General features: G+C 37.6%; 1 protein-coding gene, 1 long non-coding RNA gene and 1 other non-coding gene across 3 annotated transcripts; 2 read left to right on the top strand and 1 right to left on the bottom strand.

Moving 5' to 3' along the window:
* Positions 1 to 3,456: 3,456 nt before the first annotated feature.
* Positions 3,457 to 9,573, bottom strand: LOC118155221 (uncharacterized). The gene is made up of 5 exons (XR_004745415.3): positions 9,419 to 9,573; positions 8,389 to 8,461; positions 5,872 to 6,055; positions 5,603 to 5,743; positions 3,457 to 4,077 (listed from the first exon to the last, which is right to left on the bottom strand). It is a non-coding gene; the product is annotated as an uncharacterized LOC118155221 (long non-coding RNA).
* Positions 9,574 to 9,648: 75 nt separating this feature from the next.
* On the top strand, positions 9,649 to 14,008 carry KLHL9 (kelch like family member 9). Its single transcript, XM_002763472.7, has one exon. The coding sequence runs from the start codon at positions 10,196 to 10,198 to the stop codon at positions 12,047 to 12,049; it is 1,854 nt and encodes a 617-aa protein (XP_002763518.1). The 5' UTR covers positions 9,649 to 10,195; the 3' UTR covers positions 12,050 to 14,008.
* A 5,166-nt stretch (positions 14,009 to 19,174) lies between these two features.
* On the top strand, positions 19,175 to 19,338 carry LOC118148541 (U1 spliceosomal RNA). Its single transcript, XR_004735375.3, has one exon. It is a non-coding gene; the product is annotated as a U1 spliceosomal RNA (small nuclear RNA).
* Positions 19,339 to 25,870: the final 6,532 nt, after the last annotated feature.

The raw sequence follows: 25,870 nt of genomic DNA, 5'->3' as shown, positions 1-25,870 counted from the left end.
CCATTCAAGGTCAGAACTTTAGGAAGAATCATTATAATAGCTTGACTGGAAGGGCCCATCAAAGAAACCAGTGGAGATAGATATGAATTTATCAACCAAGGAGAGACCAGGGAATAAAATCAACAGAGCAGGGAGGGAGAGATGTCAAAAGATTCTGAGATCATTTTGAATGCCAAACATTTGCTGTCGGTTGCTTTATAGAGCAACAGAGCATGTGGTGTAAGTGAATTGAACTGCCTTTACATTCTAAAGAAAAAAGCTAATATATTCCTTTCTTTCTTTTTTTCCTTTTTTTGAGATAGAGTCTGGCTGTGTTGTCTAGCCTGGAGTGCAGTGGTGACATCTCAGCTCACTGCAACCTCCACCACCTGGGTTCAAACCATTCTCATGTGTCAGCCTCCTGAGTATCTGGGATTACAGACACCTGCCACCACACCCAGCTAATTTTTGTATTTTTAGTAGAGACAGGGTTTCACCATGTTGGCCAGGCTGGTCTTGAATTCCTAGCCTCTACTGATCCACTCACCTTAGCCTCCCAAAGTGCTGGGATTACAGGCCTGAGCCACCAACAGTTGAAAAAAATATTGTAAAATTTAATTAGTGATTTCTTAAAAAATATACTAAAACAACTCTATTAAGCTATCAACTGCAAACTCCTGGAAGCCAATTTATTTTTTTACTCTTGAGTTTTCTTGTGTATTTAAGAATAAAGAAAAAGCAATGAACAATTTCCAGGATAGTCCAGCCACATAAGCTCTGACTTTCTCATCCTTCAGGACTCACAGGTCAGCCTCCCCACCAAACATGTAAACTATAGAGATATAAGGTGTCCCCATCAAACATCTAAACTATATACCATCTAAGCAGCTTGAGGCTTTCACCAGTTGCCCAATCTTCCAGCCAGAAGAATTGTGAATCAAATAAACATTTTCTTCCTTTATCAATTACTCAGCCTTATGTATTCCTTGATAGTGTAACTGAACCCAGGTACAGCTGCTTACCACTCAAAAACCAAACTCAAGAGATGATAGTTGCTAGGGGGAAAGCAGGTTCATTAGGAAAGCCAGAAAATTGAGAAGATGGTGGACTAGAATCTTAAAATACTATCTTAAGGCAGTACAAATTTCAGGCTCTTTTAACGTTAAGACAAGGTGGAACAGGAGGGGCTCAGGATTAATAGGTGACCTTCAACAGCAGAAATCTGGGCACCAGCAAGGATCCAAGGAGTTTGGAAAAGTATTTGTTCTTGGTCAGGTCACATGCTCCTATAAGTCTTTAATGACACATAGTTAGTTGTTTACATCCTTCTTCTTTAATCCCAGAGTTAGTTTTAAAAACTACATCATTGCGTTTTTGCACATTATCTCAGTGCTCTAAAATAATCCCAACCTACCTGCAGTAATGGGTAGAGGCCCCATAAACCAAATGGAATTAGTTATGTTAGGTATTGTGCTGTTTCACTGCTATAACTGCAACACAAAACGAATGTTTGTAAAGGGCTGCTTGCCAAGGAAAGTCTGGCTTTAACTACAAACAGCCATATTGCTTAGTATGGTTGTCTTCTGCTTTGTATGGTTGTCTATGGTTGGCATTACAAGAGCTGTTCTTTTCCAGTTATAGAGGTAGAAGGTTATACCAAAAAGTAAATGTCTACAAAGTGAAACTTATAAGAAACACTGCTTACAACCAAGCAGTCCCAAAACAAACAAGAACAAATATGGTGGGCTGCCTGAGCACTTTCATACACTGTTGTGCATCTATATAAGTGCCATATACTTTGTGAATTTAGTTTTGCAATCATTTCTTATCATTCATTCATTTATTCATTATCCAATCCACTGATTTCATTTCAGGACCAAGGGTGACAGGAACCTGTCCTCGCATATCAGGGTGAAAGGTGGAAATCCACACTGGACAGGATGCTATTTCATCACAGGACACATTCAAACACACACACACACACACACACACACACACACACACTCACTGAGACTGGAGAAATTTAGACACACCAATTAACTTAACATGCACATCTTTGGGATGCAGGGGGAAACTGAAGTACCTGGAGAAAACTCATGCAGACATGGAGAGAATGTGCAAACTCCACACAGACAATGGCCCTGGAGGGGGAGTCAGTTTCTTCTCTCATCAATGTTACAAGGAAATGACATTGAATAAAATGATGAAAGGATCTTCTTGTGCCCCTTCTGTTCAAGAATTATCTTCTTATTGTTTGTCTTTACAGGAGACTGGATCATGAGCAGAATTTAAGAGATCTCTTGGACTGCATTGGCCCCATGAATAATTTTCACTGCACTGGGTTGACTTGCTGGGTCCGAGGAAGAAAACAAACTTTGCATCTGGAACTGGACTAATCGTCATTATTTCTAGTACTCTGCAGGGTGCTGTAGTGTCAGTGTTACCTATGCTGTGGACACTGATGTTGGCCACAGCTCCACAGAACTCTGTGTTCTCAGCATCCACTTCAATCTTCTCTCCTTCTGATAGGAATGATTTGAACAGTTGACTTAACGCTGCTCATTGTTTCATCTTCTGAGAATCTGCCACTGGTCAGTCTGTGCTTTTAAACATTTCTGTCCTCCTTCCAAGTTCTCAGATTACTGCTGGCTCTTCAAACTTATTCAAGAGCATGATGTGTGCTTTCATTGTTTGAACAAATGAGAGTCCTGTGCCTGGTGCAGTTTCTTCCTGAAGGACTCAGAACATGGAAGCTTCTAAACAGAGTCACACATGAGCTCCTGCATTCTCTACTAGCTCATTGGACACAGGCAGGACACCCTTCATTTGCTGCCTTTTGATGCCAGACTGGACATCAGCAAGTCTACCCTGCTACAGCTCATAACTCACCTGGCAGGAAGGGTAGAAGTAAGGCCACATTCAGACCCTTGCTTCTGAAGCTTGAAAAACATGGCTGTCTCCAGAGGGTACTGCATGGTGATGCCTCATCATGTCTCCCTGGCCACCAGACACTGATCCCTTCCTCCCAACACCCCATCTCAGGTGGACTAGATGTTCCTGGGTGGAGGAGGTAGGCCTGGGAGCAGTAAAACCTGGCTCCTCAGTGGGACATGGGCAGGGCTAGAAGCCCAGCATTCAGCACCCACACCACACCCCCTGCCTAGGTGCCTCCAGACCTGCTGCTTGTTCCCCAATATTGTACATTACATATAACAACTTACAAACTCAGATATCAAACAAGATATGGCTATAGAGACTTTTTAGGGCAGGGTAAAAATATAAAGCCAAATCAGAACTTATATAGTATAAACATATAATGTTTATAATTATGTATATAATTAGAGAGATATGTGTATATATAAATATATATGCATATAATATAAATTATATAATGTCTATATTACGTGTAATGTTTTATATTAATGTATAAAATAAATATAATGAGAAACTTACATTAAAAATGTAAGCAGTGACCCAAGAATGGAAGGGGTTCTAATATTTGAATGGCTAATTTGGCATGCACAAAAGACAGAACCAAGTGAATTAAAAAAATGTTCCCGTTCTCTTGCCCCTAAACTGGTTCCCTATAAGTGGTAGAGGAAGAAAGGAAAAATATTTTAAGATGTAAATTAGGGCCCTGCAACCCATGAATAGAAGAGAAACAATATAATGGTTGGGTTTCTAACCCCAGGCAGAGAGTAGAGAGATCCCTGCTAAATTGAACCCCTGCCCTGTTACCTGAGCAATTGACACCTGCACAATTCACAGGTATGTCCTAATTCTTTAATTGCAATGTTGCCAAGATGCCTCTCTATTCTACTGTACCCTGTGGCAATCATGGCATTTTCCAAAGTTCCTTTATTTATGTCAGTGCTCTAACTACTGAATCAAGGTGGAACCTATGCAAGCTCATTTCTTATTCAAAGGGAGAGATAGTTTTCTCAATTATAAAGTTGAGAGGAATGATCTGATACAAGGAAAATATTCATAAAATTGACAACTTACTCTAAAGAGTTAATGTACCTTCAAACAGGAGAATTTTCCTGATATCCCGTGAAGTTCCACACTCAGATGAGGTTGCTCTTACCTCCATGTGACCTGCAGTAAATAGAGGATGGGAAGAGTCAGGAGGCCCAGGGAGACTGCACAGGTTGGAGGCAAGGGACATATCTTGACTTTTTCTCTCCCCAGACCTCCCCACTGTCCAAAGAGGACATGTCCTGCCTGAAGCTGGGAGTATTTCCCCCCTCTAAGATATGAAAGTTAAAGAAATGATCTCATTCCAGTAGTTCGGTTGGTTCTTTCCAAGAAAGTTCCTCTTTTTTAGCTCTGAAGAAAAAGGTACTATTAGGAGACAGACTTGTACATAGAACAGACTTGTCCACTGTCTCTGGTCTTGGCAGGTAAGTGGCTCTCTCACAGTGTGAAGTTACCCTTGATACCCCTAAAAGTCAAAAAGATCAGGGAACTCAAGGCAAAAGCAAGCAGAGCTCCAGACATGAAAAGGACCCACCTATGACTCTTGGGGCTTTGTGAGGAAGAGAGAAGATCTCATGTAGTATGGGGGGGGTCCTGTGGCACCATGTTTTTGCATTCTTTGAGGGGTCCCAGGCTTTCTAGAAGTCTTCTCTACATCCCTTTATGTGGTAGCCAGAACTCTGACATTTCTGCTTAGTAATTTTCCATCCACTGACCACCAAACGCAGAGGCAGGGGCTTGCCGATGATAAGAGAGACTCAGATGGAAGATTGAAGGTGGCAGAAGGAAGGAGGGACAGAAGTAAATGGAAGAACAGTCTTAGAGGAGCCGGATTGGGGAGGTTTTAAGCTTCCCAAAAAGGCCAATGACGTTTTTTTTTTTTTCCAGCAAAAATTATTCCTACAAGAAAGGAAGCAGAGGAATCAAATCTATAATTTAAAAGGCTTAAGTTTGCAGAAAAAAGTTTCCAGGGAATAAACAATATCCCAAGGAGAAAATCAGAAAGGTCATTTAAAATGGTAGCCTTGATATTAGCTTTAAATTAAGCTAATATGTGACCACAGAGCTCTGTAAAAAATATTTTTAAAAGTTCTTATCACATTTCAAGAAGAACAATATTTCTAGTATTTGAAACTCTTTTTTCTCATTTCTTTTAAAACAAAGATACCTACCAAGTGACTCAGAACCAAAGCCAAGGCTTTTATGACTTAACCAAGAATGCATAAGACATCTTCACAAAATGCAAAGATGTAACCCTCTCAAAATTCAGAACCACCTCCAAAGATAGCCAAAATAAAGAAAAATTTAGACACCTTGAGAGCTGGCAATAGTCAATATGCAAGCTTTTAAGCCTCCAACTTTTTGTTTGCCCCTCTGCACACACCAAAGGGTGTCCTAACAGGCAGCAAGCCAAGTTAGGTTCTCAGAAGTCAAAACAGGAAAAGGATAGCTGTCCATTGAAAGAAAAGGATCAGTAACAAATTGGTCCCTTAAATCCAAATTTACCCATGAGAACAATTCAAACAAATGATCTTCTCCTGCTGACATGCATTTGGAAAGGAAGAAATAGAGAAATTTTTACCTTTTGTTCTTGACCAGACCCTGCAGGCAGAGATTGAGAAGTGACCTTGGTAAAAATTCTTACCTTCCTTTGCCAGGTCTTTATCCGTTGTTTCAGGATCTCATCAGTAGGCAAGTCAGGTATCCCATCTTCATCACCAGAATTATAGGGGCAGAACTACTGGGATATTTTTCCTTCCTATCAAAAGGGTCACAGCTGAGATGCCTATAACAAAAGACGGGTTAACAAAAGAGAAAAACATAACACATTTATTTAATCATAGTTTTATATATCATGGAAGCCTTCAAGATGAAGACCCAAAGTATAGTAAAACAATCAATTTTTACGCTTACGTTCAGTGAAGACTGGATAGCTGTGTGAAACATGATTAGACAAAAAGGGCATGATCTAATATTGACAGACTGAGTAGGGAAACCCAGCAAGGTCTTTCTGGTCAGATTCTTCTTGGCCTCTCCGTGCACCATTCCTTCCTCTTGGGTATGTGGCAGGGCCCTTTTTGGAATGGGGTCTTAGTACCTACAATCAAAAAAGGTGTGTCAGAGATTTCTTTATGGCTGGTTCAGTTCTTACACACAAAAGTGAGGGAAAGTTAGAGTAATATTTTCAGATTTTATGGTGGGCTTTGGGGAAAAGGGGCTCCCTCGGGAGATGAGGGTTGACACACAGGAGGGCAGGAGATCAGAGAGGAACTTTGCTTCTGAGGCTGCTTCTGAGACCTACACTTTGGGGTATTATTTTCTGAGCCTCAATAGGAATGAAGAACGAGATCCAGAAAAGCTGGGTAAGAAGTGGGGAACGGTGCTTTGTACTGGAATCCACAAATGTATAGTATGTATCTTTCACTTAGATTTAAGAAAATAAACTCTTCCAGATTTTTCTGTAAGATACCATTCTATATCCATTCCTTGAAATCAATCCTAAAAATTTATAAAAAGGATATAAAATTATATCCAATAATACAAACACACATTTTTCTCCAGGTACTACCTTCTTTCTCTTCTTCCATTCACAGATAAACTTCTAAAAGAAGCTTCCATTCACGTTGTCTTCAGCCTCTCCTCTTATTACATCTAGTCAATGTATTCCAATCTGGGTTCTGCCAAATTAATTCTGGCAAACCAGTCCTTTCTTTCCCTAACTGTAAAACATCATGTTTTAAACATGTTTCTTCCCTTAAACACCCTCTTATCACAATTTTCTCCTGGTTGTCCTCCTATTTTGCTATCATTTCATTCAAATGCCCTTTTCACTCTGTTCACTACATTAAAATATAGAGGTCCCCAAGATTCAGGTTTTAATCTTCTGATTCACTACTCAATTTCTATCAGGCCTCACCCATCCTCAGGCCTTCAGGGACAAAGTATAGCCCAGCTCCCAGATGAACATCTCCAGCCATGCACTCTGTAAATTCTAGAATGGTACATCTAATTTTTAAGGCTTAAAGTCCTGAAGTTTCTGATTATGAAAAACACTTTTCTTTTGCCTATGGTGTCAGTTTATGATACAGTGGAAATTAATTAATTGGTTGACTAACACTTTTATTTCTCCCTCAGCAAAAAGTTTCAAGAGAGTGGAGGCTGTGTTTCCTTTATTCATCTTTCTATCCTGAAAACAGTCACATATCAAGTGTTTCATACAGTGTGAATGAAATGAATGAATGAATGAACTACAGGTTGCAAAACCAACCTTGGCATCAATTTATTGTGTAAGGCCAGGTGTGGTGGCTCACGCCAGTAATCCCAGCAGTGTGGGAGGCTAAGGTCGGAGGATCACTTGAGGCTAGGAGTTCAAGGCTGTAGTGAGCTATGATCCTGCCACTGCACTCCAGTTTAGGTGACAGAGCAAGACCTTGTCTTTAATAAAACAAACAAACAAAAAAAACATAAAACAGAATAAACAAATGCAAAAAGATCTGAAAGTAAAACTTGAAATAATAAAGAGAATAATTTTAAAAATAAAAAGTGAGGGACCAGGTGCGGTGGCTCACATCTTTAATCCCAGCACTTTGGGAGGTCAAGGCAGGTGGATCACAAGGTCAGGAGTTTGAGACCAGCCTAACCAGCACGGTAAAATCCTGTCTCTACTAAAAATACAAAAAATTAGCTGGGCATGGTGGCACGTGCCTGTAGTCCCAGCTACTCGGGAGGCTGGGTCAGGAAAATTACTCGAACCCGGCAGATGGAGGTTGCAGCGAGCCAAGATTGTGCCACTGTACCCCAGCCTGGGTGACAGAGCGAGACTCCATCTAAATATTTAAATATATATGCGTATATAAATATATATGTAAAGTGAACACGTTTTAATGTAATTAGCACAGTGTTAAAGATGAACATTTCATACAAGCAAAAATACTGAACACAATAAATGTAGTAGAATAATTAAGTACATATGTATATTAATAATAATATCATCCATGGTGAGCTACTGCCCCTAAAAACTGGATGCTTTATCATATAGTTGCTTAACATTACCAACAACTATTGTGACAAATTTGATTCAATCATTTCATCATACAGGCAGAAAAAAGTCTTTTAAAATAACTAAACATACAGGACTATGTGTCATTAAGACACAAGTCTGTTCCTAAGCTATTAATCTATTTGTAAGTTTGATGAAAAAGAGAAGGGTCTCACGATTTCTTGCTCCGACTTCCTAGTTACAGAGACTATTCTTTCTTTTCCATATAGAGACTGACTCCTTCGAAGTAGCTCTTCACAGCATTATGGAGTTGTAATGGCCCAAGAGAGCCTTTCCACCCTAACTCCTGCATCAAACAGGGTTTCAGGACTTCCCAATGCTGATAAAAATTCAGTGAATAATTTATCCAGGTGAGTTTCATTCCAACCAACCTCTTGTGCTGAATAGGTTGACAATCTGCTGGAGTACCTTGTGAAGGACAGAGGTGGTCTAAGCCTTCTGAATCTTGCAGCCATGTATCAGAAACAAAGAAAACATTCAAAACAGATGAAATGTCCATCAAAAGGGCACTGGTTAAATAATTTATGACAACTCAAAGGGCAACAATAGAATTATTTAAAAACATAGATAAGCCCTTTAAATACTAATTCAGGAAGATCTTGAAGTGAAAAAAGATGCAGAACAGTGTACATGGTGTGCTATTTTTTATATAAAAATGAGAGTGTAATAAAAATATGACTATGTTCTTACTTTGCATTTGCATAAAGAACTAGAAGGATTTAAAAGACATAAACTTCAAATTTGGAAAATGGAAGAAATTGTGCCAAAGTATACATTGATTTGTATGTCAGAATTTAAATTTACCACTAATTAAATAAATGCAAGTTAACAAAATACTCATAAAGGGAAAAGTCAGCAGAAGGGGTGATAATATTTTGGAAATATTGTCTTGGATCAGCATTTTACTAACTATCCGTAACAGGGCTAAAATTTTGCTACCAGATTCTATAAGTTCACTACAGATTCTATATAACAATGGAGGATAAGAAGGTACATATTCAGGAACAAACAATGGGCAAAGGAAACTATATTATGTATAGTTATAGGAAAATTATGTAGGCATTTTTTAAATTGTGGAAAACAAAGGCATTTCAAGCCAAAAATTTAGAATATACCATTTACATAATAGTCACAATCTAGCAAAGAGACAAATACTTTGTGCTTGAAATTACAACAAATTCGAAAATATGAACCAAAATTGTAACTGGGGTATTAAATAGTGTGCGATAATTATTGTTTTGTAAAAAACTAAGCATCCTCCCGTACTCTTCTACCAGGTTTTCTTTCAATTTATAAAAAAGCTGCATTTCACTGCTATTCAAAAAAACAGAAGCTAGGAAGTGTAAAGCTTTAAAAAATGCATTTGGGAAACGTAAGAGCTCAGATATGCGAAAACCTTACATCAAATATGCAGCATAACATATGTGCACACATTCTGTTCTATTTAGTCCCAAGTACAAGGCAACTCTAAGACGTCGGGCTGGAGTCAACTTCAGGGTGCCCCGCTTCCCCAACCTCGCAGTCCCCGGTTGCCGCGCTCCTCCTCCCCCTTCACCACCCCCACACATCCGCCCACTGACGAGCTCTGGAGGCTGCGCAGCCGCAGTAGCCGCAACGGCCGCTCCCACCCCGGGGGATCCTGGGACTAGGCTTTCCCGGAAGGAGCCGCTTGGGGACCGGGGCTAGGCCGGTGTTCCAGGCCCAAGCCCAGGTCCAGGTCTGTGTTCAGGCACTTGCTCAAAGACTGGCCGGTGGCCGCTGTGACACTCTAGGTACAGCGGAGGGCGCAGCAGGCAGCTCGCTGAGGAGCCTGGACTCGCCGCCGAGCGGGCCCTGGAGCCGCAGTACGTGGCTGCGCCTCCCCTTTGCCCGAAGCGGAACTGCTGAAGGAGCGGCAGCGCAGGCCAGACGAGGTAAACCGGGTCATTTATCCACCTACAGGTCATGAATTATCTGTCTAATAATCAGATTTGAGGTCCACAGCCCTTTGTGATCTTGCTACAGGGCGATTTTTAGTGGATGACTGACTGGCGTGGCCTGAGGGGTGCCGCAGTGACTGCTTTCCTTTGATAAGGAAACGAGCTCTCTGTTCTTTGTGGACACCTCGTTGACTGTAAAACATTCCGGTTATAACTTCTTTCTCCGGCCTGCATCTCTGTACAGGAGGAAAGCTTTCACATGAAAGTGTCCCTTGGTAACGGCGAAATGGGCGTCTCTGCCCATTTGCAGCCTTGTAAGGCAGGAACCACACGCTTTTTTACCAGCAATACTCACAGTTCGGTGGTACTGCAAGGCTTTGATCAGCTTAGAATAGAAGGATTGCTTTGTGATGTGACCCTCGTACCAGGTGATGGAGATGAAATCTTCCCTGTTCACAGAGCTATGATGGCGTCTGCTAGTGATTATTTCAAGGCTATGTTCACAGGTGGAATGAAAGAACAGGATTTGATGTGCATTAAACTTCATGGGGTGAACAAGGTTGGTCTGAAGAAAATCATTGATTTTATTTATACTGCAAAACTTTCTCTTAATATGGACAGTCTTCAGGACACACTTGAAGCTGCCAGCTTTTTACAAATACTACCTGTTTTGGACTTCTGTAAAGTATTTCTTATATCAGGAGTCTCTTTAGATAACTGTGTTGAGGTTGGACGAATTGCTAACACCTACAATCTTATAGAAGTGGATAAATATGTTAATAATTTCATCCTGAAGAACTTTCCTGCTTTACTGAGTACTGGAGAGTTTCTAAAACTCCCTTTTGAACGGCTTGCCTTTGTGCTTTCCAGTAACAGTCTTAAGCACTGTACCGAACTTGAACTCTTTAAGGCTGCCTGTCGCTGGCTAAGGTTGGAAGACCCTCGGATGGATTATGCTGCAAAATTAATGAAGAATATTCGATTTCCACTGATGACACCACAGGACCTCATCAATTACGTGCAGACGGTAGATTTCATGAGAACAGACAATACCTGTGTGAATCTGCTTTTGGAAGCTAGCAATTACCAAATGATGCCATATATGCAGCCAGTGATGCAGTCAGATAGAACTGCCATTCGATCGGACTCCACTCACTTGGTTACATTAGGAGGAGTTTTGAGGCAGCAGCTAGTTGTCAGTAAAGAATTACGGATGTATGATGAAAGGGCACAAGAATGGAGATCTTTAGCCCCGATGGATGCTCCCCGTTACCAGCATGGCATTGCTGTCATTGGAAACTTTCTTTATGTAGTTGGTGGTCAAAGTAATTACGATACAAAAGGAAAAACTGCTGTTGATACAGTTTTCAGGTTTGATCCTCGGTATAATAAATGGATGCAGGTTGCATCATTAAATGAAAAGCGCACATTCTTTCACTTGAGTGCCCTCAAAGGACATTTGTATGCAGTTGGTGGGCGCAGTGCAGCTGGTGAACTAGCCACAGTAGAATGTTACAACCCAAGAATGAATGAGTGGAGCTATGTTGCAAAAATGAGTGAACCCCACTATGGACATGCTGGAACAGTATATGGAGGCTTAATGTATATTTCAGGAGGAATTACCCATGACACTTTCCAAAATGAGCTCATGTGTTTTGACCCAGATACAGACAAATGGATGCAAAAGGCTCCAATGACTACAGTCAGAGGTCTGCATTGCATGTGTACAGTTGGAGACAAGCTCTATGTCATTGGTGGCAATCACTTCAGAGGAACAAGTGATTATGATGATGTTCTAAGCTGTGAATACTATTCACCAACCCTTGACCAGTGGACCCCAATTGCCGCCATGTTAAGAGGTCAAAGTGATGTTGGAGTTGCCGTCTTTGAAAATAAAATCTACGTTGTTGGTGGATATTCTTGGAATAATCGTTGTATGGTAGAAATTGTCCAGAAATATGACCCAGAAAAAGATGAGTGGCATAAAGTTTTTGATCTCCCAGAGTCACTTGGTGGCATTCGAGCTTGTACACTCACAGTTTTTCCACCCGAAGAAAACCCTGGGTCACCTTCTAGAGAATCACCTCTTTCAGCACCTTCAGATCATTCTTAGGTCTAAGGTGTAATACCTTTGCAGTACATCGTGGGTGATCTAATACTTCCCCTTCAGTTGTATCTTCTTACAGTGATTGGTACAGTTATTAGATATAAAGATAACTGATGTTATTTGTCTTGTTTGGCTTAGTGCGTTTATCAAATGGCTAACAAATGCATTCTGAAAATGTATTTAACATAGCTAGCTGTTTTTACAAATGAAAAAAAATAGATGTAGAAAAATGTTTAGATGTCTTCTTGTGATGTTATATAAAATTGTAGATGACTGTGGTAAATGTATAATTATGCCTCAAAGTTGAGTTTTCATCTTTGACTCCAAAATGTCAGAGGGAGGCCACTCTAACCTAAAAATAACAAAAGGTTGCTGAGTATAATGGCTGCCTCCCTCTTTTCCTAATTTTTGACATGTCTGTCAATTTACTTGATTGTGTGATTACATTCGGAATATTTGAAGTTTCTTACAGAAATAATAAAAAATATTAACTAGAAGAAAACAGTGTAGCACCAAGCCAGTATTTGGTATCCCTCTCTAGAGAGAGCAAGAGAGGGAGAAAGGAGAAGAAAATACACATACATAATAAATATACATGCATAATTTAAAAATTGTTTGGCATTTCAACTATGCTGAAATTGTTTTTAAATTTAAGTTTCTTTCTTCCACAAAGCAGCCATTTCTATTCCAATGGGAACTCAATACCAGAGAATAAATGTCTATATAGTCACACTGAATTTAGATAGATAAGGACTACAGCATACTAAATCAACCAAATTTGTTATGTGACTAAATTGTTATTTCAGATGAAGCTTACATTACTTTTCTTCTGCTTGTAGATTTTCTGTAGAGTACTTTTACACAGATTGGTAAAGTTCGGGTTTCAGAGAAGTGCTTTTGCACAGAAAATGTAGGCTCTGCTTTTTTCCACGTTTTTTGTCCATAAAACTTATGAAGAAAGCAAAGAAAAAAAATATTCTGAAGAAAGCTATAGGGTTTTAAGTTCAGCCTCCCAAATTAATCATCGTAATGTGATTATTTTGCAATTTGGGGTGAAGCCCTGGTGCTGTTCCAGTCCAGCGCATCCTGAGCTGTGTGATCTGCCTCAATGCTATGATCTGCACAAGCAGGAGATACATTTTCTTCTGCATCAGTGAGGAAAAATGTTGTTTTGCCATGTCTGAAAGACAAGACCAACTTCAGATTCCCTAAGAAGCCAGCTACAGAGCATCTAGAATGCTATGGTCTTACAAGCCGTACTAAAGTCGACCTTCAGCCTCTTCAACACCAAGGGTATCCCTACTGGTTGAGAACCACGTAATTTTTTAATGGTATTTTATCAGCAAATGGAGTTACAGGAATTCTTTGTAACGTGTGATTCTGAAGAGGTACTTTCCTAGAATAATTGTCTACCTGAAGAAAAAAGTTTTATATATACACATATGTGTATATATACACACACATACATACATACATACATACATACATACATACATACATACACCTATACCTGGAAGATTGTCAGAGTGTAAATCAGGAACAACTTTCTCTTTATTGACAATCCCATAATAAAACTCAGGAACCAAGGCAAAACGAATTGGCTCTAGGGATCTGCACAAGTGTTGGTTCATTTTAATGCTTTTTATGATTTTTGCATTTGCAGAAATTTTCATACTTTCTGTGTTTTTTTAATAACTCAGTTTTTATTACTAAAAATAGCACATTTGAATACATTTGAAAAATAGAAAAAGTAGAAATTATTGTTAACTTTATTGAATAAGCAAGAAGTACATCCCAATTCTTTCTTGATTATTAATGAGCTTGAATATCTGTGTATTATGGGTAACTGTGTTTCTTTGACCAAATGTTCCTGTCCTTTTGCCCTTGTGTTACCTATTGGCGTTGCTTTGTTTTTTGTATCAAGTTATAGGATCTCTTTATATAATAAATGGTATTTAACTTGCATTTGCTTGCATTTCTTTCTTTCCTCAATCTATTATAGTTTTACAAAGACAAGGCTGTTCAGTTAATTTTTGCAATCAAATTTGTCTTTTTTTTTTTTTTTTTTTTGAGACAGGGTGTCACTGTCTAGTCTGGAGTGCAATGCTCACTGCAACCTCCACTTCCTAGGTTCAAGTGATTCTCCTGCCTCTGGCTCCCGAGTAGCTGGGATTACAGGTGTGCACTACCACACCCAGCTAATTTTGTATTTTTAGTAGAGATAGGGTTAGGGGATAATTTTGGTGTGGTTTGTATATTATGTAGTATTTCAGTGCTAATTCTGATATGCCAAGGTGGTATTGCCCTGCTGATATTTTATACAAGCTTTTCCTTTTATTGAAAAAATGTGCCTTTTATTATGTCTTATGTCTGACCCTGGTGCTTCCTAATGAAATAAGTATTGCTTTACCAGGTAAACTGCTCTATCTGGATCCTCACCTCCACACACACCCTACCTCTTATCCTTTTACTTTCCCACATTCTGCAGTTGACAGTTCTCTTGGCAATCATACAGGTTGCTGACTAATGAAATACAGGTTGAGCACCCCTAATCCAAGATGCTCCAAAATTCAAAACTTTTTGAGGACAGTATGGCACAAGTAGAAAATCCACACCTGACCTCATGTGACAGGTTACAGTCCAAATACAGTGAAGACTTCTTAGTTTCATGAACAACATTATTTAGACTATTACATATAATTACTTTCAGGCTATGCATATAAAATATATATATAATATAAATGAAGTTTGAAGTAATTTTATTTAGATTTGGGTCCCTCCACCAGGATACCTCCTGTCCATGCAAATATTCCAAAATCCAAAACACTTCTGGTCCCAACCATTTCAGATAAGGGGTATTTAACCTGTAATGCTCATTAAACCTGGTGTTCTTTATAGAGATTGAAATTGTAGGTGCTTGAAATGATTAACTGGAGATTTATTTTCATAAGCTGGTAATTTTTTAAAGAAAAGTCATACTGGGAAAATAGAGGATAAAAACTAAAAGCACACAGTGTTCTGTTAACATTTCTTTTAGTTTTCTGATAAGTATTCAAAAGTTAACATTTGTTAGCTTTTTTGATATGTCTGTTATAGAAGGTACAGGAAAATAAAAAGTAATTATCAGTGATTCCACATGCTGAAGATAACTTCTGTTAATAATGAGTATTTTACACACACACACACACACACACACACACGCATTTGTCTAATATTTTTCATATATGCCAGACCTTAAGCTAAAAGCTGGATAATGAAAACAGATCAACTTTCCAAAGATACAGACTCCTATTATCATGACTTTTTCTTATTTTTTAAAAGCTATATATATTAAAATATTATTTATAATGTTTTTTTCTAATTATCAAATACACATGTATTTAGAAAAACAGATTCCATTTTTACTCAGATAAATCCAAACTTAAATTTCTTTCCCACTTGCTAACAGTAATATTTATGTAGTTAACCTACAAAGCAAACACATTTCACTCATGTTTAAATTTTTGTAATTAAAGTTATTTTGTTCTCACTATAAAGAGTAAGCTTCTATAGGACATTTCTAAACTACATAAACATACCATAAAGAGAATTAAAACCAATGTCCCATCTCCAGCTCAACCGATTGTAAACAACTGCTAAAAGATCGTGGGGTAAGTTTAACTCCTTAAAACTTCAGTTTTGTAATTTATGAGGTTGGGTGTGGTCATTAATAATTCTGTGTATATCAGAGTTGTAAGGAGATGATATAAACAGATTAGCATAAGATATACACAGAAGCAATCAGTGAATGATAGTTGTTACTAGTTTTGTAACTAGTAACAAGATTGGGATTTTATAATTTGACTTTTGCTTCAACTTAATGATTTTCAGGTTATTGTTTTTAAAAGTGTTCATTTAGTGTCTATACAATATTTCATTCTATGAACATGCCAAACTATTCCATTTTTTATGTGGAGAAATTTAAATGTCTACCACAAATTTTCACCAAAATAAAGCGAGATTTAATATTATTGCATAAACCTTTGCCCATATCTGCTACCCTGTGATAAATGCTAAGTAAAATCTGAATCATATAGTGTTAGCTTTTTTAGGGTCTTAAAACATATTTATAGGATTGTACCAATAGGCATTTCTAGCAGAACTGTGTTCAGTAACTATTTCAAAGGAAATCTTAGCAGTTCTTGTTATTTTACTGTATGGATTTACATATATTTAATTATTACAATTTCTTGTTTATTGAGCATGTGTATTTTTCATATGTGAATCATTTGCTCCTGTTTTTTGCTTTAATTTTTCTATTTGCTATAAATACTTTATATACTTTGTACTTTTTTCTCAGTGTGATCAAATATGTTCATCTTTTTTGTATTTTGACCTTTTGGTGACATTTTTGCTTTTTAAATTGAAGGGGTATGTGTGGTGGTGGTGTTTATTACATTGTACTGATGTGGTATTACTTGTTCTTGATTCTGTAGCTCTGTAGTTTTGTGAGTACTAGTTCTTGACATGTTAAAAGTGGCATTTACTGCTTGTCTCTTGTTCAAATAGCTTTTCATTCTAGTTACAGTGTGAATGAGTTTTTCCTAAAAATTAATAAAATTTCCTTTTTAAGATTACATTTTTTTTTTCTTTTGAGATGGGATCTCGCTATGTTGACCAGGCTGGTCTCAAATTCCTGGTCTCCAACAATCCTCCTATTTTGGCCTCTCCAAGGGCTAAAATTACAGATGTGAGCCACTGCATCTGGCTATATTGAAATTAATCATTATTCTCTATTTATGGTAAGTATTTGCCCACTTGTTTTTTTCCTGTGAGCAAACAAATCAGTTTATTCTTTGTAACATAGCAGAATGAGTTTTTTTTGTCATTTTTTAATCCTTTCTTGAATTTTTAAAAAATCATTAGGCGGTATAATTATCCCAGTATTTTATGTTGTTGTTAATGATACAACTTTCTACCAAATTTTTGGCATAAAACCTAATGTATTTTTTCAAATTATTATCCAATTTTTTCATAACTGCTTTTTAAACGTCTTTTTTTCCTTGAAGAAGTTTTCTGGTTTTAAAAAACGTATTTGGGTTGGTTCCAGATCTTTGCTATTGTAAACAGTGCTGCAGTGAACATACATGGGCATGTGTCTTTATAATGGAACAATTTATAATCCCTTCCACATATATACCATGGAATACTATACAACCATTAAAAAGGATTAGTTCATGACCATTGTAGGGATTTGGATGAATCTGGAAACCATCATTCTCAGCAAACTGACACAAGAACAGAAAAACAAACACCGCATGTTCTCATTTACAGGTAGGTGTTGAACAATGAGAAAACATGGTCCCAGGGAGGGGAACATGATGCGCTAGGGTCTGTTGAGGGGTGGGGAGGGACAGCAGCGGATGGGGAGAAAAAAACGTTTTAATCTTTACCTGCAATAATGGAAAGTCAATAAATTATATATGAAAATAAATAAAAATTAAAAACATATTAAATCATATATTATGGGCAATCAATTTAGAGTCTTTTTCTTGAGTTCCAATAATCTTTTTTCAAGTTGAGTTGTCGTGGATATATATGTGTGTGTGTGTCTTTCTGCTTTGAATGGGATTTTGTTATGTTATATTCTGAACTCTTGATAGAAATAGGAAATATATGGTTTTAGCATATTGGTTTTCTCTCTACCAATTCTCATTGATTCTTCAGTTTTTTGGGCCAATGCTCATATTTTCACTTTAAGTAACCATTATCTGCATATTATAAAAGCCAATTTCATATTATTTGTTTATATGAAACATTAAAGCATTGGTTCATACTTTTAGTAAAATTATAGTAGTGACCAAGGAATAGTGTCTTATGCATGATGTTAATAGGGGTAATTCTAGTTTTAGAATTCTTTTGTTAAAGGGAAATATCCTTGACCTTGGTTATGAAGTTCCTTATTAATTAGGAGTCTTAAAAAATTAGGGATGTATATCTTCATTACAAAATGATTTCTGTACCAGCTGATCCAAATTCTTTTTAGTACCAACCATGGGCTGAAAGAAAGGCTATTTCTTGTCTATGTGAAAAGTGTGTTATTAACTACCCATTTCTTCATTTATTTAGTAAAATTTATTGAGATGACATTTTAATTTTTTTCACGTCTTTTTTTATTGTTTTTTACTGTTGGGTTAGAAAGCACTCATATATTGCTGAGTGCATTGTCAATTAGTATACAGTTTAGAATGCAATTTGGCAAGAGTAGTAAAATGATTCAAGTTTCATACCTTTTGGATAGTAAGTATATTTCTAGAATAAGTAAGTGACGGAAAATAATTAAGCCAAAATTAGTCATCTCAGCATGATACTATTATTTGCTTCCTAATATGACCACATTAGACCTTCCATTAAAATATTTTTAAATGGATTTTTAAAGATTCTTCCCACCCTAATTTTGATACTTTACTGCATTCTCTAGTATTCCATTGTTAAGCATATATTTAATGGCTGGATGATGATTATAATAAAAGACTTAGATATTCATTAAGAACACATAACAAAACTGTTGAATTGTGTACATTACCCAAATGCACTACTACACAGAATAGGTAGTTCCTCGGTAACACTCTCAGAGCAGTTGCTCCAGGGGCTACTGTTATTCTGCCATCTAAGTGTTCGTTTAGCTGGGTTCCAGAAGATATATCTCCTTTATCAAAACAGCAGTAATAGCAAAACCCAGAAATTTTGATAACACATGTGAAAGTTCAAAGTTAGCAGCTTATATCAATTACATAAGTGAATATTAAAAACCTTTGGTAATTCTTGGGGTATGGTAGATCAAATAAAGAGAAGAACATATTTTTGTACTACATAAAATACAGATTTAAATAGCTGTGACCTTTATTTATAAGTTAATATACATTGAATTTTAAAATCTGCAGTATTTCATCGGGATTCTAAGCATTCATACCCACGACTTGCTTTTTCCTTTGAGTGGATTCCCCCTACCATTTTTATCTTTAGTTTTTAGCAGAGAGCCTCATCACAAAGACATGTATAGAGTAAATCTATTCAACAGCAGAAAGGATGTAATATGCATTGTATCCAGTTATAAATACGATGACCTCATAATATTTAAGAATTTTGTATACACTTACCTGGCAGGGGAGATATCAGGATCATGAAGGTGGTTTTCCCAGGGCAAGGCTTATCCATTGCACTCCGGATGTGCTAACCCCTGCAATTTCCCCAAATGTGGGAAACTCGACTACATAATTTGTGGTAGTGGGGGACTGCAATCACGCTCTCCCCTGGTCTCTTAAAAATAAAAATTTTATGTTAGTTTGCTTCTATGGATATGAGGATAAAATGATGACTGCTATAGCCACATAATTTTCACCCACCCAGCCAGCGACAAATAAGCTTACACATGTGTTTGATACAAAATAGTTTCTGGACCAGCTGATCAGAATTTTTCTTAGTGCCATCCACGGGCTCAAAGAAAGCCTATTTATTGACTATGTGAACAGTAAGAATGGCATTAACTACCCATTTTCTCATTCTCCAAGACAGTGTCTCAGTACAAAATATTTTCATACACTGAGCATTTTTTTCCTGAAGATGTATGTGTGTAACAACAGGTGATCTCTTAGTAGTGCCTCCTGAAGGATATCAAGAGTGCATATACCTTTTCTTTATAGAACTGAAGAAGAAAATGCCTCCTTAAGGATATCAAGAGTCCATATTTCTTTTCTACATAGAACTGAAGGAACAAGATTAGATTTCATGCAATTTTAGAACAAGATGTGTTTAAAGCTGTTGACAGCAACCAAATAACCCAAACTTCAGAGGTTTCATTGTCTAGAGCTCCTTCTTTAATTGTAAGTCCAAAGAGTATGTCTGCTTCTTTACTGTTCCATCTGCCAGAAGGCTGTTACAATGTAGCTTTACAATACCTTATAATGGAAGTTTATCATTCCTTGCCTCATTTTACCCAAGTGCCAGTCAGCAGAGTACATCTTTATGTGTGATAGGGATGGGGGGCAGGTCTAATTTCTACTGATTCAAACAACTTTCTCTTACTTAGGGAGTATACTTCTATCACTTGGAAGTCAAAACATTCTTCCAGCCAAGAATTAGTGATCCATTAAAACTTATTTCTAATTCATGTTTAATCATGAACCAAAACATACTCAATATAAAAAACTAATTTGAGTCAGTATAATGTTTATTTGTTTATACTAAGCAGTGTTTACTTCAATTTTTATTACTCTCTCCATGCTTCTCCTTTCATTCATACGTGTGTGTGTGTATACATATACATACATACATACACACACACAGATACTGGAAGGCATCACTTAGATTGAGGAAGAAGTTTTCTTCCTTTTTCTTTTCTTTTTTTTTTTTTTTTGAGACAGTTTCTCTCTTGTGGCCCAGGCGGGAGTGCAGAGGCATGATCTTGGCTCACTGAAACCTCCACCTCCCAGGTTCAAGTGATTCTCTTGCCTCAGACTCTAGAGTAGCTGATATTACAGGCTAACCAACACACCCGGCTAATTTTTGTATTTTTAGTAGAGACAGGGTTTCATCATGTTGGTTAGGCTGCTCTCGAACTCCTGACCCCAGGTGATCCATCCACATCGGCCTCCCAAAGTGCTGGGGTTACAGGTGCGAGCCACTGTGCCCAGCCAGAAAAAGAGTTTTCGGATTTTCAAGGCTGGCTCTCCATTAATAATTTCTCCCATGCCCTGCACTAGCTGTACTTCATTGTGCAAGAGGAATAAGTTATGGATTCCACTAGTATGTCTTTTTGTTCACTTCTTGTGCTTCAATATCTACACTTCCCATTCACCCTTACCACTTACCTATTAGATAGTCTAGCCACTTACAACAGGTTCATGACTACCATTTGGGAAAGCCTCCACGAGATCGAGGAGATCCATTGTAACTCAGCCCCCAAATCCAACGTTGCTTTCCTTTTGCTATCTATAGTATCATCATTTCATCATCTATCATAACCATGGCTACTCATCATCTGTAAAACAGCCTTTCTGCATTAAGGGATACTCTCACATTATGAATTCTGTTGTTCTAGTTGTGGTTGTTTTAGAATATATTCACAGATTTTCTCATATTATTTTCTTTCCTCCTGTTAACTATGTGCTGGATTTAGTGATTTCCATCTAATGAATACAATGAAACAATGGTGTTTAAATAATAGACTGAATCATAAAAAATTGTGCACTTCTTCCATATTTATGTCTCTTCTATCACTTCCTCTAGTGGAAGCCAACTGCCATGTTGTGAGTGCATACCACATAGCTCCATGGAGAGGCCCACATGACTGTGATGAGCTGAGGCTTCCTGTCAGTGGCCATGTGAGCGACCCATGTTAAAAACAGATCCACCAACCCAAACAGAACCTTCAGACAACTGCAGCCACAGCTGGCATCTTGACTGCAATTCATGAGAGATTCTAAGTCCACAGAAGCTGCTCTTGAATATTTGATTCACAAAAACTGTTAGGTAATAAATATGTGTCGTTTTAAACTGCTGAGTTTTTGATTAATTAATTATACATCAATGGAAAACTAATTCTCCGATGCTGACAACATAATGTCAATTGCAAGCCTCCCTTATAGATAGGACATTGGCACTAAGAAAGACTTGCCAATCTGGAGCATCTGCATGAACTTTGATCCTAACATGTCCACAAGAAGATACAGACTCTGCATGGTGTTTCTATATTTGTTGGCTGAGTTGGTGGCTTTCTATGGTGGGAAGTTCAGGTTTTAGGCAAAGAAATGGCATCAGAGAATGGAAGTTGCGTCTAGTTCTTACTAGAGCATCATCATCAACAGTGGGTTTTTGTATCTGGACAGTTCTCTGGTTTGATTTTTGATACTTTATCTGGAAGCTTAGTCTAGGGCTTGTTTCTATGGCATCCCCAAAATTCAGCAAGCACCACATCATAATACCTCTGGTTAGTCATCAGTCTTAACATTCAGCTTTACTCTTTACTACAACCTAATAAATACCTTCCAAACCCTATCTATCTCATTGGGTACAGTAACTATGTCCTAATGGGCCCACTTCCCACCTTTCTAACTAGTATGTGCAAGCAAACTCCAATGTAGTTTTCAAAATCAGCTGTAAGAGTTTTTTCTGATATGTATCTGGTTACATCAATGCGCTGCTTAAAACATACCAATATTTCTAGTGATGATTTCTGTGAATCATACTCCCAGAATTGCTTGCAAAGCCTTTTACAATGCAACCTGCTTCCTACTCTAACTTCTTTCTCCTCCCTACCTTCCATCTCTACCTATTTCTAAATCCTCCTCACTGTTTGCTCCTGCGTGCTCCCTCTGAACACCACGCATTCACATCTGCTGCTCCCTGTTTCGGATCCTTTGAGCATCACACATTTACTTGGTTAACTCCCACAGGTCCTTGAGATGCCACCTTAGCAGTTACTTCCTCTGGATGTATTTCCTGAGAGAAACAAGTCCTACATGCTTCCGGAATCCAGTACTTTCCCTGTCACAGTCATTAGCATTACTTTAATTGAGTGCTCACTTGCCCACATCCCACCAGACTGGAAGCTCCGTCATTCCCTGGAAGCAGAGAATGTGTCTACCTTTTTCATTGTAACTGGCACCCTCCACAGAGCCAGCAAATGAAAGTATTTGCTACTTACTTGAAGTTTCAAGGTGGCTGATTCTATATTTCACTTTAGTTTCTAGTTCATGCAACCGCTCAAACTGAATCAACAGTCATCAGATATGATTTCTCTAAGAAAGCATAAGTAAAACTGAATTCACTTCACCTGATATAATCTATTATAGTGAACTGTTCATCTCCTTCATGGAACCCTAGAGGAGTTCCTAGCTACCTACTTATTGTTTAGAGCTGTCTTCTCAGGAAGAGTGCTCCACTAAAAAAAGTCTTTATTTAACTTACCAAGATATTCACAGACAAGTAAATTGTCTGGGGCCGAGATATTTAAAATGATGTATTAATAACAGAATTAATGTTCCTTTTGGATTTGAAGGCAGATTAAAGGTTTAAGGGCATGTTGTAGAGTTTGAGTTAAGACCTGACTTTTACTATAAATATTTAAATACCCCTCTGTCCTCACCAAACAAAAGAAACCAGAAGGCAAGCTGAATATATTTATAAACAACAAATTTTTAAAATATAGCAATTATCATTGGACTAATTTTAATTATTACAAGGTAAAAATGCAATTTCTCCCTATTCAAAAGTACAAGTTCTCTAGGTGAGGTGGCTCATGCCTGTAATCCCAGCATTTGGGAGGCTAAGGTTGGAGGTTCACCCGAGGTCAGATGTTCGAGACCAGCCTAGCCAACATGGGAAAAATACAAAAATAAGCTGGGCATTGTGGTGCATGCCTGTAATCCCAGCAACTCGGAGGCTGAGGCATGTGGATCACTTGAACCCAGGAGGCGAAGGTTGCAGTAAGCCGAGATCCTGCCACTGCACTCCAGCCTGGGTGACAGAGTGAGACTCTGTCAAAAACAAACAAAAAAACCGAAAAGTTCAATTTCTTCTTATTATTGAAATATAATCTAAGAAAAATGACTCAATACATTGATAAATGAAGCAGAAAGGAAAGTTTTTTGAATTGAATGAATATTTATAAACTTGAAGCAACATATTAGTACATGAGACCCAACTGACTGAAATTGGGTCAAAATCTAAGTTTCCTTTCCAACTGCCTGGGACTTCCAATGAGCCTATTAACACAGAGAAGTCCTTTATTGATTTTTATTTCTCAATTTGCAATCTGCCAATGTCCCAGGCACAACAGATGTATACTTTCTTTCTCAGGTAAAGACTAATTCCTTGTGCCAAACAGGCCTCTGGAAATTCTAGCTACTGATCAAGCCCAGTGAGGAATTTCAGTTCTTTGTGCTGAAAATGTTGCAGATCTGCTGGACCATCTCCTGGAGAACATTGGTGGTTGAGTCTTTTAGAATTTGGTGCTAGGCAGCTGCTCCAGAGGAAACTTCAAAACATTCTTGTTCTTCAGCCAGGAAGAAAAAAAAGATTTCCCCAATTTGGTGCAGAACTTTGAAAGTCTTTTATTTATGGCAGCCCATGGTTCGAGGCTAGTCCACAGCTAACGGTGCAGAGAGAACTGCAGAATATCATCTTCAGTGTCACTAGTGAAGAGTTGGGAGGGTCACTGGTGGGATGCAGCTGGCTGGGCTATGTGAGTCTTTACCCACCTGTCTCAGCACTTTCTTGTTGTGAGATTCTTACATAACCAGATTAGGATTTTCAGTTTTTGTACTTATCTCAATTTTTTTCCACTTTGTTCACTTTGTTCTATTTATGGGTCTCAGATAATGTCATGACTGCAACAATTCTTTTGTATGATGACAATGGAAAGTAAACACACTAAAAACATGGCAGAACTCCCAATCTAGTAGGATATACCCATCCAAATGAGACTCAACGTTGAAATAAAAACCTGAGTCTCAATCTATGCCTCTTTTAAAATTCTAATTATGGTACATAGAAGTTTGCTCGTAGACATTATTTTTACCTGTTAAACTGTACTGAAATACATGTTTCCTCACCTCTATGCATTTCCCTTTTAAGGGAATAATACACAAGATTTACTTCTCTTTCTTTACCAGAGCCTCAGCTCATAATCTGTAGATAATAGTGGCATAAAACTCAAAAATCCAGGGTTAAGTGATCCAGTAGTCTTTATTCTGCCACTAAAAATGTCTTCACTGCATATATGTGACCATCAATAGGCTTACCAATGTGGATTAAGAGATAAGTAAAACGGGATGATGACCACCCTCCATGAATTCAAAGAATGGCATTTAAGACATGATTGTGATTCATTCAACACGTACAAGCTCAGTGTAACCAAGAGGAAGCACTCAAAGCCAATGAAGAGGGAAACTGAGAGACAGTAGAAATTGCCAATAGCTTAAACAGCATCAGGTTTTCCTTTCCTCTTCTTCAAAACAGAGATAAGTTTAATAGTTGTAACATAGGAAATTGTAAAGATTAAATAAAGTTTGAAAATTACTGGCTGAGACTCTGAACATGGTAAATGGTAGTTACCTTTAATTTCAATATAATAAATAACATAATCCTGTGTGTAGTCCATGCTCAACCACATCCAGCCAAGAGAAACTTTGATTGCAGCTCCCCTGACATTCCTGAGTTCTAGCACATTGATGTCCCCCAAATGGAAACTCTAAGGGGACTGTCTGTAATACTGTGAAGGAGCAGAGCCCAAGTTCTCATTGTAAGAGTAGTGCCTGGCACGGAAGAAAAACTGGACAGCCCCCTTGAAGTTCATTCCAGGGAACCAGTGTCTCAGCAAGTTGTGACAGAAAATGGCTGCTCTGTGACTAGTATAAATAAATAAAATATTCCCTTTACACATAATCAATTAGTTTCAAATCACCATTGATTATTATTTTTAGTCCCAAGTAAAAAATATTTTTTAAACCACTTTCCTAGTCTTTACAACTCTTTAACTCAACCCTAACTGAATATAGTATTATATAAATATTTACTTATGGATATACTTATATAGAGAATATACATATATGGCTTTATATATACACTTTTAAATACACATAAATATTGTAAAAAGTATGTTATAATTCTATATAAAGTATATGTTGAAGTATATAATTATATATTAAAATATATACAAATTTTATATATTATATTTACATATAATATTTTAAAGGTACAAAAACATATAAATATATATAATGTTCTTTTTTTCTTTGAGACAAAGTCTCACTCTTTCATTCAGGCTGGAATGCGGTGGTGCTGTCA

Source organism: Callithrix jacchus, chromosome 1, assembly GCF_049354715.1.
Source record: "Callithrix jacchus isolate 240 chromosome 1, calJac240_pri, whole genome shotgun sequence".
NCBI lineage: Eukaryota > Metazoa > Chordata > Mammalia > Primates > Cebidae > Callithrix > Callithrix jacchus.
This window is presented reverse-complemented; position numbering and strand designations above follow the sequence as displayed.